The 13,770-nt window shown below is 29.6% G+C and overlaps 1 protein-coding gene across 1 annotated transcript; it reads left to right on the top strand.

The window, feature by feature from the left end:
* Positions 1-4,051: 4,051 nt before the first annotated feature.
* LOC132948579 (probable citrate synthase 2, mitochondrial) lies at positions 4,052-12,312 on the top strand. The gene is made up of 7 exons (XM_061019107.1): positions 4,052-4,193; positions 4,295-4,369; positions 7,470-7,628; positions 7,702-8,088; positions 9,868-10,203; positions 11,354-11,662; positions 11,745-12,312. The coding sequence occupies exons 2-7, from the start codon at positions 4,322-4,324 to the stop codon at positions 11,922-11,924; spliced, it is 1,419 nt and encodes a 472-aa protein (XP_060875090.1). The 5' UTR covers positions 4,052-4,193; positions 4,295-4,321; the 3' UTR covers positions 11,925-12,312.
* The last annotated feature ends 1,458 nt before the right edge of the window (positions 12,313-13,770 follow it).

Raw genomic sequence — 13,770 nt, 5'->3', positions numbered from 1 at the left:
GTACATACGTAAGTTGCGGCCTGTGTTTCTGTCATGTATACGTTAATTGCATCCGACGGAAAATCCGTAAAACTAACATTTATAATGTTTTTATCGATGGTATTTATAATGGTATTATCAAGAGTATATCCTGTTCTCTATCTGCAAAATTTTACTGTAGTAACATTTCATACGATGAACATATTTTAGTTCACCTGTAACCGTTCTATACGAGTGCACGTGGAGATTTTTGAAAATGAATGTGATCATTTTAATACAATGCTAAGTGAAAAAAATAAACCATTAAAAGTGATTGCTGGTCAAAAGTTTCGTTTTCACAAGTTTTTAATAAATGATGTTGAACGTTGGTGTTGCACCGTCAAAACGTGTAAATGCTTTGCAAAAGTAAATAGTCTTATTGATACTGAAATTGAGATTTTTAATGAACATAAACATAAGCCATTACCAGAAAATATTTTAACTAGACAAAAAATTAGTAACAATTTAAAACGGAAAGCAGTTGATGAAATGTTTATTAGACCATCAAAAATTTTACATTCTGAACTGAAAAATGATGATATTGAAAATATAACTTCTGGAGATGTTTTATTAATAAAAAGAAATATACATAATGCTCGATATTCAAAGCTACCCAAATTACCAACTACATTAACACAAATTCATGAGACTTTCAAAAATATGGAATTTAAGACAATTAAAGGTGAAGACTTTTTGTTAGTGAATAATAATGAAACAAATATATTAGGTTTCTCGACCGTTCGTAATTTACAAGCTTTGTGCAGTTTGAACACGATATTTGTAGACGGTACTTTCAAAAGTTGCCCGAAATTATTTTATCAACTCTTCACGATTCATGGTGTGTTAAATAATAATTATATCCCACTTGTTTATTTTTTACTGCCATCAAAGTCAACTAATTGTTGCATTTCAGCATTTAGTTGAAGAATGTAGAAAAAATGACATGCAATTCAACCCAGTTCGAATGTATGTCGATTTTGAAAAGGCTATACATACTGCTGCAAATGTTGTCTGAACCTTCTATTCAAGTAAAGGGGTGTAGATTCCACCTAGGACAAAGTTGGCACAGAAAGATTCAACAGTTGGGGCTTAGTACCGATTATAAAAAAAATATACAGAAATAAGTAATTTTTTAAAACTCTTTTTTGGACTTCCTTTCTTAAATCCACAAGATGTTGAAAACTGTTTTACTGAAGACATTATGGCAATACAACCACAAGATGCTCGAGTATTAGAATTCACAGACTATATATTAGATTAATATATAAAAAATGACGCTGACTTTCCACCAGAAATATGGTCAGAATATTTATCATCGACATTACGCACGACTAACAATTGCGAATCTTTCCATAGAAAATTAAATAGTTCGTTTAATTCTTCTCATCCTAATATTTTTAATTTTATAGATATTTAAAAAAATATACAAATTGATACTTATATAGCGTTACGAAGTCAAGGCTCAGAAAATAGAGTAACAATTGAAAAAGAAGGATATATTAAAAAAAAAATGGAAGAATTAGAAACTAAAAAAAATACTCAAATTGAATTTGTGAGGCAATTGTCATTCAAATTTTTACCTACTTCTATATAGACTTAAATAAGTTATACTGAATAAGTTAATAATTGATAAAGGACAAAGTTGGCACAGAAAAATTCAACAGCTTAGTATCGATACAAATATACAATTTTAAATAATAATAAATAAATATAATAATTAATATTAATAAATAATAATAATGTAAATAGTTAATTACCAATATTTTTAATCATACCAACATTTTACACAATTTACAATTTACACATACACAAAAAATACCCGGGACGCAATTTACATATACCCAAAAAAATACTCGGGACGCAATTTACATCAATAAGGTACATTGGGACGCAACTTACAGTCACCCATATTAAAGTATGTATGATGAATCAGTTTTCATACCTAGAATAGGTACCTACCACTGATTCTATCAGGTTATCCTTTCTAGTTTAAAAGACTACAGTTTCCTGCAAGTTTCCTCAGTAGCGTCGTTTCAGTTTTCAATAGAGGCGGCTAGGGAGCAAAAGTTTTGACCCACCCAAAGCGGTAACTTAAAAAAAACGTTACTTTCTTTTAGGTAAGTTCTCCTAAGGCTCTAGCACTAGAATAATTTTAATGCCCGAAGGAAAGACATCAAATATAGTTTATAATGAAGTCCTCAGCACAAATTAATTATCAAAAATCTGTTTAATATACCTATACAATTAATGTGTTAAAAATAAATATAAAATAAAATATAAGTTTAAATTTATGAATTTATAAATTCCTATACTATTTGTTATTGTTATAGATATTTATTATGCGTTTCTATCCCTGTAGGCAAACTTTGATATTAGTGTGGTAAGATGAGACATATAACTTTTTTCAATATTATAATAACGTAATTTAAATCCTTTAAAGTGAACAAATAACTTAGGAACTTTAACCTACATTAAATAGGTATGTAAATTACGAGTTTTATTAAAAAATACAACATACTATACAAGTAGACAGGTAGTTAAACATTAAGTGTTTCGTCTTACCCCAGATGGCCAGATTCCACTAATTATAAGGTAATAAATTGACATAGATTTAATATAGGTATAGGACATAGGTACTAGAATATCATAAAATTAACAGGTATACGTTTAATTAGAGATTATTAATTTTTATTATTATTAATGGATTTATATTTCAAAATTTCACTATGTTTTTTTATTCTGGTGAACAGTATTTTATTTCATAATATAGGTAGCCGTATTACTCTACTCCGCCCGGGTTAACTCTGCTGGGTACCTATAAGAAAACAAATTGAATATTCAAGTAATTTAAGATCCAAATTGATGGTTTTGTTATGTCGGTACAACGGTACCGATGATTACTTGAAACTGTAATATTTTTATTTTGTGTAAAAATGATGTTGAAACTTGAAAGCCTTGTTTTTCGTTTATAGGCAAATTGTAGTTTTGTAAGTAAATAGGATCTACATGTCAAAAAAAATAATCATTTTATAGTACCTATCTATAATCATTATAGATTATTTTTAATTTTTAATTTTTAAAGATTCACGTATCAGGCATCAGTCGTACTTTTTTGATGAACGGTGATCATGCTATATAGCCATATAGCTATATTCTTATTTTTTCTTTAAATTAGATGCGATACATTTATTATAGGCAGCTTATGTTCGGCAAAAACCTTATTCCGGCCCTGTAGTGTAGTGTTTACTGTTAACTGTTTTATGTTTAGTTGTTAGCCCGACTGTTAGGTCACAATATCATCCGTTGTTCGTGTACAATAGGTATACACAATACAGCAGGCAATTATTCTTAAAAAGTTTTGGTTTAGGAAATAACGTATGAAGAACACTTTGATAGGATTATTGGATGTAGATAATTGCTGATATTTTATTTTATTTTGCCTTGCCCTTGGGTTGCGATCATAAAATAACACGTTGGTCGCGCGACCATTCACCGCTCGACCATAGTAGCGCACAAATGACAATTGACATTATCAATTAATACTATGTATATTATGATTTATAGTATTTCAAGTATTTGCCACTATTTATCTATAATAGTAGAGGTACCTACGAGTAATTATTATTATAATATAATATTTTCAATTTTTCTGCGGTTGAAACACTCAACACAAATTATAGAATATAGATTTTATAATCGTGGCCCATGGGTTGGATACTTGGATCCACGATTCTAAAGATTTATAATAGAAATATAATTATATAATATAATACATTATAAATGTATTAAGTTCTTTATAATCGTGGTTGGACGATTACATTATTACCGTGCTCGTTTGCGCCGACATTTCGGTCACATCCCAGTGGTCACACCGACGATGGGCATCGCAACGACTCGTGACGTCACCGTAGTGTCATTTTTGCGTGTGGATGATGTGTCGGCCACACCGGACCTTGGGGAAGGGCATCCTACCGATCTAACTCGTTTGCCGACGCCGCCGCCGCCGCCAGGGTCGTACTCCAACTTGCTCGGTTCGCCTGCCGCCGTACCCGTTCGGCTTCGGTCTTTTCACGACCGACCCGCGCCACAGCTCAACGCCATTTTACCGCCCGCTCTGCCGACTGGTGCGCATGTTCGAAATCAAACACGCTCAAACGCTTTGATTACATTTTTTTGTACGTAAAGGAGGTTGTGAAGTGTGGACGAAAACAGTAGTTTTCGAAGCACGTTTGGCCGTTGCTTTTATTGATTTGTTTTTTACAATTCGTTTTTTTAGCTCCTTCGACATCACCCAGCCGCAAAAATGAGCCTGTTCCGTTCGACCGCCTCCAAACTCTTGGAAATCAACCAGGTACGTTTAGACAGGAGAACGACCTTTTGAATCTTAGAAAGGTTTCGTTTAAGTTCGTTTTCAGTTTCCCCACTCCGGGCACCCATCATCACTCGCGCTGCTAAGGTGTTTTCCGCGGAGTGATATGCCCATTTTTCCTACCGAATATCAATTTCTCGACGATTTGTGAATTGTGATACTTTGCTGGACCTATCTTATCATACTATAGTATAATAATATAAGCTTTTGTCCAAGTTTAAATTTTAAATTTTACCGTAAGATATGACTCATTACCTATTTCCTGAATTTATGTGCGATTTGTTGGATAGGTAACCTTACATACCTATTACTTTGTGTAGCTTGTGTACATCTAAGTCAAGATGTGGTGGGGAGAGGACTATTTTTATGTTAGTTTCTTCGAATATTTATTTTTTATGACCTGTGTTATCAATACACAACCTAGCAGTTTTGAGTTATTAGGTAATTACCTATTTCATAAATGACCTCCATCAACCTTGAGGTGATTCCCTTCAAACGGCATTAAAAAATTGGCAACATATGCTAATTTATTTTTTTATTTTAATATAATGAATGGAAATGACTTACATTTTTGGCACCATATCCAATTTTATTTTTTAGGTATTGGGTCATGGTTGAATTATTGTCTATTTATTAAGTGTTAGATTAAGTGTTGCTTATCAATTTGACAATAATTTAATTATATATTATACATATATGGGTATCCTATTTTTTGCAATTTTATTGCTATAAAAAGTTTATAGCTTTGGTTGGTATAAGCCTACAGAGTTTTAGGATTTCTAACGTTTGTTGACTACAACTACAGATACTGTATGATTCAATAATTTAATTCAATTGTATCTTCTACTAATTTCTCATTATCATATGAAAATATAATTATAGTCAAATACTCATGATTGGGCCCACCAAGATTATCTTGGTAGCTCACTGTCCCAATCTGGACCTGATAATTATAAAGAGACACAAATTAGTATTGGACTCTAATTTATTGCAAATTAACAATTTTTTTTATCATTGGGTACTTAAACTGTAATCAGGCTCCTGAATAATTTGAATAAGACTTAAAGATACTTTTAAATTATGTCTATATAATAGAACATTGATTTATAGGTACCTATAAACTAGGATACTAGGTGCATATTTATAAAACTAATAGGTTATGAACGTAAATCTATTTTATTTAAAAATAAACATTAGATTTACTTATGTAGTAGTGTACAGTACCAAATTTAAAACATTTTATGACAATATTTGTAATAAAACAGAATTTTGTCTAGCAGTCCTTAACACGCTGACTGGCAGGCCGACTGCCCGCGGTAATATAGCTGACTCTCCAACAGGGCCACGCTCTTTTTTTGATGTCATTCGTTTTGAATAATATCAGTTTTTCTTTTTTATTATACCTATAGTAATATTGATTCATTTTTAAGTGTATAATATTTTAGTCTGTTTAAGGCAACTAATATATCTTCCAATGCTAAATTTTCTCTTGAAAGCCATCATCAAAACATTTTCATTATTAGTCCAACCCCATAGAAAATTTTCCATTGATAAATAAATGTGTTTATGGCTTATAGAAAATAACATATTTATTCAATTGTATTTTCAAGTTCTTTTACTATATAGGTACCTACATTTAATATCTGTGTTTTATTGTAGTTATTTTGTAGTAGGTACTTCCTTGTATTGTTAATTCTCTATGGGTAATCGTACACATATTTAGGAGTATACAATTTGAAACTTATATATGAGATATACCTAAAATTAATAGCAGAAATTATAGGCGTCACTAAGTGGTATTAAGGGGGGTACTTTTGTTACACATACATTTTGTTGTAGAAAGGTATTGTTTTGCTACCAAAAGATTATAATATTTGATATTTATTATTCAAGAAACAGATTTTGTAAATATAAGTTGTAACTTATAGTATGAAGTAAAAATATTGTCGTTAAAACAATTTTTGATTGTTAAAATTTATGAGTACCTACTTTATTCTCATAATATAGGTAACCAAGTTCAGTTAAAACGATAAATATATTATACTGAGTACCTAAATATATAAAAAATATATTTATGTTTTTTAAATAAATAAACAGAAGGCAGTTATTAATATATTATAGTAATGTCAATGGCAGAAATTATACTATATATAGGTAGGTAATTAAATATTTCGTTTAAACATCAGGTTAAATAAAAACTTATTCCTATTGAACTTACATGTACTAAATGTGTTATCTTATTCAAATAATTATTGAAAATGTGGTATTATTAAAAATGTTACGCATCATTAAATTATCTAATATATAGTTTATCCTCGAGTTTATCAGTATCATAAAAAAAAAAATCATTAAATTATTTTTTATGATTAGGTACCTGGTTAATATTATGATTCCATACCTACGTAGATAAGTCTAAACTTTTTAATTAATTGTCGAAATGTAAATTATTTTTAAAATTAAATCTTAAAATTATTTTTTCATTATCTTATCATTAAAAAAATAATAGTCTTTCTCCTAATACATATTATGTAGGATCTTTATGATTATATATTTATATATAAGTACATAGCCTATTAGCTAATTTAATTTTATATAGTCTGGTATCTACCTCTTAAATTTAATATTAAAATAAAATAAAATTATTAAAAAAATATATATTTTTCAAAAACTCACTAAATAACCATTTTTGAAAAAAAGGATTTTCTCATTTTTATTATTTTTACGTTTATTACAAAGGAAAATCGATTTGCTGTACCTGTTATCCAAAATCTTTTTCAATGTCCCTCTCCAAATCTCTCGCCACCCTGTTCCTTTCTCACTCACTACTTCCACAACTATTTATGATTTAAAATGAGCCACTTTGTCGCTGAATGTATTTAGCGAGGTATTTAGCTAATCAAGGCCCTTCTTTTTTAGCTTTATTAATAATTAAATTATTTCTCTAACAATTTATTGTATTAAATATATAATCTGTATATTGGGCGAAAGCACGTTTTGTATTATAAAATAAGCATATGAGCCGTGTATTTGTTTAATTTATTTTGTTCATTTTTGAAATATAATTATTAAATATTCTTGTTAGGTCGCTGCTCCATTATGGACTGCTTCCCGGTCAATGGCATGTGCATCTACCGATCTGAAATCTGTAGTTGCTGAAAAATTAAAGCAGAGTGGAGAGGAAATCAAAGCCTTCAGAAAGCAACATGGATCTACAGTTGTCGGTGATGTAACTGTAGACATGGTAATTAAATATATATAATTCCAAATAAAAAAAAAAATACTCATATAAATTAAATGTTTTCATTTGTTTATAGATGTATGGTGGTATGAGAGGTATCAAGGCTTTAGTTACAGAAACATCTGTATTAGACGCAGATGAGGGTATTCGTTTCCGTGGTTATTCTATTCCTGAATGTCAAAAATTATTACCCAAAGCACCTGGTGGTTGTGAACCTCTTCCTGAAGGATTATTTTGGCTTTTGATAACTGGCGAGATTCCAACACCTGAACAAGTTAAATGGGTGTCTAAAACCTGGGCTGAGCGCGCTGAATTGCCATCACATGTTGTCACCATGCTTAATAACCTGCCCAACACTGTACATCCCATGACACAATTAACATCTGCTGTTGCTTTGCTTAATTCAGAAAGCAAATTTGTACAGGCCTATACCAATGGAGTTCATAAGTCACAATACTGGGAGGTAAGTTCTCGTGGTTTTTTCTTTTATCATTAATTATAATAAATTTATAATACTTTCATGTTATATAGAAAACCCTGATACATTATGTATATTTCTTTATTCCTATATTAAAAACCTATTTATTTAATATAGATCAGTTGCATAGCTAGTAGGTTGCTAGTTGGTTCCTGCACAAGTCTAAAATGTTATATACCGCCACTTCATCAGCATACCAAACATAAATTGTCATATAATTTGATAATGAACCAAATACACTGAATTACCAATAAAATATATTATGAGAAACATTGTTCAAAGTTATTCCTTGATATAGTACAAGCGTTTGACCATATTTTCTAACTTTTAAGTCCTATCTTGAAAACAGACTGCTGTAGAGCAATATGATATTATAATTCTTTCTACTATAAAATCAATGTTGAAATACCCCAAGGAAACAATATGTTACCTATCTTCTTTAATATTTACAATGCAGATCTCCCCCAAAACAAGCCATGCAACTCTAGTGACTTGTGAGTATGATACCATTCTATTTGTATCAAATGAAGATTAAGATAGCAACCCATGTTATACAATTTTACCTAAACCAAATTTCTAATTGGTCCAATAAATGAAAAATCAAAATACATAAAAGTAGGTCCAAATACATTTCAGTCTTTCACCTTTAGTCTGCGCCTGACTTAAACCGTTAAGTATATCACTCAATAGTACATTATGCAGTTATACCAAGTCAAAATGCAACTAAATGTTTAGCATTTCACTTGTAAAAGACTTGCTGGGGCCTAACTCACAAAATACAAAAGTAAACAATTTTACATACACCTTCATCTCTTCCCACTACTGTCAAATTCAAAGAATTTAAAAACAACATTTTAGTATATAAAACAATCATAACCTTACAGTGTTCAAATTTGTTTTCAAGCTAAGCCCTTCATATAAAACCTTTACAAGCTTTCCAGACTGTGTATTGGACCAGTGTTTCTTAACCTTTTTTTTAGAACAACACACTTAAAACATTAAAACATTAATAGATTTTTGAAAAAGTAACAATTATAAATCTATAAGTAAAATGAGAATAAGACTATCTTCACAATGGTTTTTTTTATCTGTAGTTTTAGACCATCACGTTATAACGTCACAATAATGTAATATATTTATACTTTGAAACATACAATATAAATAAACAATTTTATATACGCACATATATCACTGATTGAAAACATCTGTCTTAGACAACGAACTGATGTCCCATAGTATATGACCATTAATCTTCAAAAATTCCCTAATCTCCTACTTCTCACATACTCGTATCCATAAATAATAATAGCAATAAAAACAATATCTAAATAATAAAAGGTGAAAATATGAACAGTTTCTCCCACTCCCGCCCATCAAGCTATCTCTCGCTACCTATTGTTTTCACATTTACTCTTATGCTTCCCTTACAATAAATTTTGTATCAAGTTTTATTTACCTAATAAAAAATAAATAAATATGTGATAAGAAGTAGGTTCTTTGACAGTGTAATATTGTTTTTTTTTTTTGACATCACTAATACAAAAAAAATAGTTTGTATTCTAAAATCTGTTATTAATAATAAGTTATTCAAACCTGAAAACTTTTTTGCAAACTTAATATTAAAAAATGATATAAACAATTGGCCGATTTGGGTATTTTTTGTTTTTAGTTAGGTATGTTGTGTTCAAAATATACTCAATATTTATGTTTGTTATATCAGCAACACAAAACATTTTAACTTATTTTATAATTTTATTGATCTAGTATACATATGAAGACTCTATGGATTTGATTGCTAAATTACCAGTAATTGCAGCAACAATCTACAGGAACATTTATCACGGCGGAAATCAAGTTGGCACTATTGACACTGAACGCGATTGGAGTGCAAACTTTACATCCATGTTAGGAGCAAATACTTCTGAAGAATTTGTTGAACTTATGCGATTGTACTTGACCATCCATTCTGACCACGAGGGTGGTAATGTATCAGCTCATACTACTCATTTAGTAGGATCCGCTTTATCTGATCCCTATCTTTCATTCAGTGCTGGTATGGGTGGTCTTGCTGGACCATTGCATGGACTTGCTAACCAAGAGGTGATTATATTTAATATTAGAGATTTTATCAAACTCAGGAACAGTGATGTATATAGGAATTGTTTTCACTAGGGGCCCATTTACCTCTAGTCAAGCATAGCACTAATATAGCAATAACTAGAAATGTTTTAGGGAGCTAAGTGGTTATTATTAAAGCATAAACAATATAAATTGAGATTGCAGCATTTTATTTTATTAATATTTATTACTATATTATAATTATTATATATGAAAAATTAATTTTTATATACATTTTTTAAAAAAAATATTGACAATTTCATCTATAATAAATGTTATATTACAATGAATCATCATCAAAGGAAGTCCTGATAATCTAACAATTCCATTTTTCTTGTTGATTCCACAAAAATGTTTTTAACAAACCTAGTTTTGAAATATGACTGTAAACAGTGTAAATACAACACTGAATGGAAACCAATTTTTAAAAAATAGAATGCTCTGTTTACGTATCTAATTGACATTGATGGTTATCACTTGTCAGCAAGTATACAATTCTAATTCCAACTTTCATAATTCATATAGACTAGAGTGGTCCAACCCGCAGCCCTCAGTTTTTTTTTTTGTCCCCTGCCCCTAGAAGACATATTAAAATCATAACTTTTTTCAGAAAAAAACTAAAAATTACTATAAAACATAGGTATAAGTGCCATGAGCAACGTCCATAACCATGATTAAATTCAGCTCGCTTTATTTGTGCGTAGGTATTGTGTTTGTTTAGTAGCTACAGTGATTCCGAATTCACGTGTGACAGATTTTTTTTTCTTTTGGCGGCCCCCAGTGTATTTATGAAAGTGTAAATTGGCCCGCCAACTATAAAAGGTTGGACCACCCTGATATAAACTATCAAAAAACATAAACCTTAGGTATGACTTCAAAAGTACGTACAGGCAACAGGGGTATGGTTATGTAATATAGTATATCCATAAAGCAATATGCATACAATGTTTTTTAATTGAACCTATAATTTCATTATGGACCCTGTCAAAGGGACCTCCCCTATATACGCTTCTGCTCAAGAGTTACATGTATAATTAATTAATGGTTTTAGCGTAATATTTAATATAATCAAATAATATGAATTCAGAATTACAAATCATTTAAAATAAATTTATATTAATTCCATCTTTAGGTTTTAATATGGTTGCAAAAATTACGTAAAGAAGTTGGAGATTCTGTAACCAAAGAACAACTAAAAGAATTCATTTTAAAAACATTGAAAAGTGGACAAGTTGTACCAGGATATGGACATGCTGTGCTACGTAAAACCGACCCACGTTACACTTGCCAACGCGAGTTTGCTTTGAAACATTTACCTAATGATCCATTGTTCAAATTAGTATCACAAGTATTTGAAGTTGTACCTCCAGTACTTAATGACCTTGGCAAAGTCAAGAACCCATGGCCCAATGTAGATGCTCATTCTGGAGTTTTATTACAGGTGCGTGGATTTACCTAGATATAAAATATTATAATATTATACTGTCTCAAATCATTCTTACATTTTTAATATTATTTTATAGTACTACGGCTTGAAAGAAATGAACTACTATACAGTATTGTTTGGAGTATCCCGCGCTCTAGGAGTATTAGCTTCTTTGGTTTGGGACCGCGGTCTTGGTCTTCCCATCGAACGCCCCAAATCCTTCTCTACTGAAAAGATGAAGGAATTGGTCAGCAAACTGTCCGCAAAGGCTGCATAAACTGTGTACTGATAATGATATTTATTTTTTTCAAAAGAAAATCCTGCACATAACTTATTTTGTTTATTTCTTGATACCCCGTCCAATTAATTTCTTACCTTGTCAATAGAATTAAGTCAATATACCGGTTTTTTTTTTTTTTATTAAATAATAGCATACTTTCAGTTATTTCAATATTTTGTTTTAATTATTAAAGTAAAATCTCAAATCCAGTTATGTGAATTATAAATATATTTATATATTGTTGTTCGTTTTCTAATTTCCCAAACAATATGTATAATGTAGAAAAAAAATCCATAATGCGTCCTCCTGAATTACTTGGAGTATAACATTGCTGTTGTTTATTAGTATTTAAAAATTATTAAATAGATGATAAATTATTCATTTACTAGATTTTGTTGATTGTTTATATTAATTGACAAATGCATTTTAGTGCATTGGACAATAATTATTTTGTACAATATGCTTTTATTGAAAACAATTTTATTGTAAAATAATGAAGTTTTGTAGTTTTATACCTGTTCTTTTAAAAATCTATTGTTGATTAGTTATATATGACATAAAATATTAACATCACAATATCATTATGAAATATGAATTATAAAATGTTATTATGCTTATAAAGTTATAAAAAAGTCTTACTTGTAGTTTTAAATTATAATTATAATAATACTCTATTCGTATTTTCAATACTGAACTTAATATTTAGTTAAGCTGTATACAATTAGGTATGTGACAAACAGTGAAAATATAAAAAAAATGTTTATGCATAGAAATAATACTATTATTTACTAGTACAATAAAACAAATAATACCTATCCACATTTTGAGATGGTTAGTGTTTGAATAAAATTGTTTGTATACATTTTTTAACTTTTTCTAATTTACAACATGTTGAAGTAAAATAAATATCTATAGATGTAATTTATTTTAAATGTTGACATGAAAACTGTCAAAAGTCCATTGATTCCTTCGTTTTTAATAATCACCAATTAGATTGTAGGTTAGGTTAGGTTAAACATGGTTAGCGCGCTATAGTGTTTCGCTATCTAAGGCGTAATGTAGCGACGCTACGTCAATCGCTACAAATAAAGTAGTGCGCTACTCCCGACCACTGCCTATACTTGATAATATAGTATAGTTAGGGTTAGGTTATTATTGTATACCTATTGAAATATATATTTTTATTGAATAGGTACTAAGTAATCCAAAAGAGAAATATTTTTCGTGTTGTAGGTACCTATTAACTGTAATAAATCTAAAAACCAATAAAAAACTGCATATTTTTGCATTTTTTAAAAATAACAGTTATGTGCATAATGTGTATTACATTTGGTAAAATATGTGGAATAGGTACGTTTCTTTTTTTATTTAGGAACAGTAAACTACAACTATTTTTAATTAAATCATCAAAATATTTTCCGTTTGTTAATGAGATCAATTATAGTTGTCAATCATCAAACACAGATAATATATTATTTGACTAGGAACACTCAGGTTTTTTGTTTAACAGTTTTTGTCGGCTATATATAGTTAACTACGTGCTCGCACGTCTGTAGGTATCGTATCGACGGCTCTCATAGCTTGTAGAATCGTGTTTTCAGTATTTTTTTCTTACTGATTAGTACCTACCTATTAGCACATTTTTGTTGTACATTTGAAATGTAAAAATGTTTTTTTTTTATTTATATATTATTTTTACGGTTGTATACAATTTTAACTGCATATTTTCATTCAGCTTTATACTTAGGCAAATTTTTTTGTGCATATTTTCATGATTTTCAATGCTATAAATTCCCGAGCACTCACTACCTATATAGCCTTTATAGAATAATTAATACCTGTT

The sequence above is a fragment of the Metopolophium dirhodum genome, chromosome 7 (genome assembly GCF_019925205.1).
Source record: "Metopolophium dirhodum isolate CAU chromosome 7, ASM1992520v1, whole genome shotgun sequence".
In the NCBI taxonomy this organism is placed as follows: Eukaryota; Metazoa; Arthropoda; class Insecta; order Hemiptera; family Aphididae; genus Metopolophium; species Metopolophium dirhodum.
This window is presented reverse-complemented; position numbering and strand designations above follow the sequence as displayed.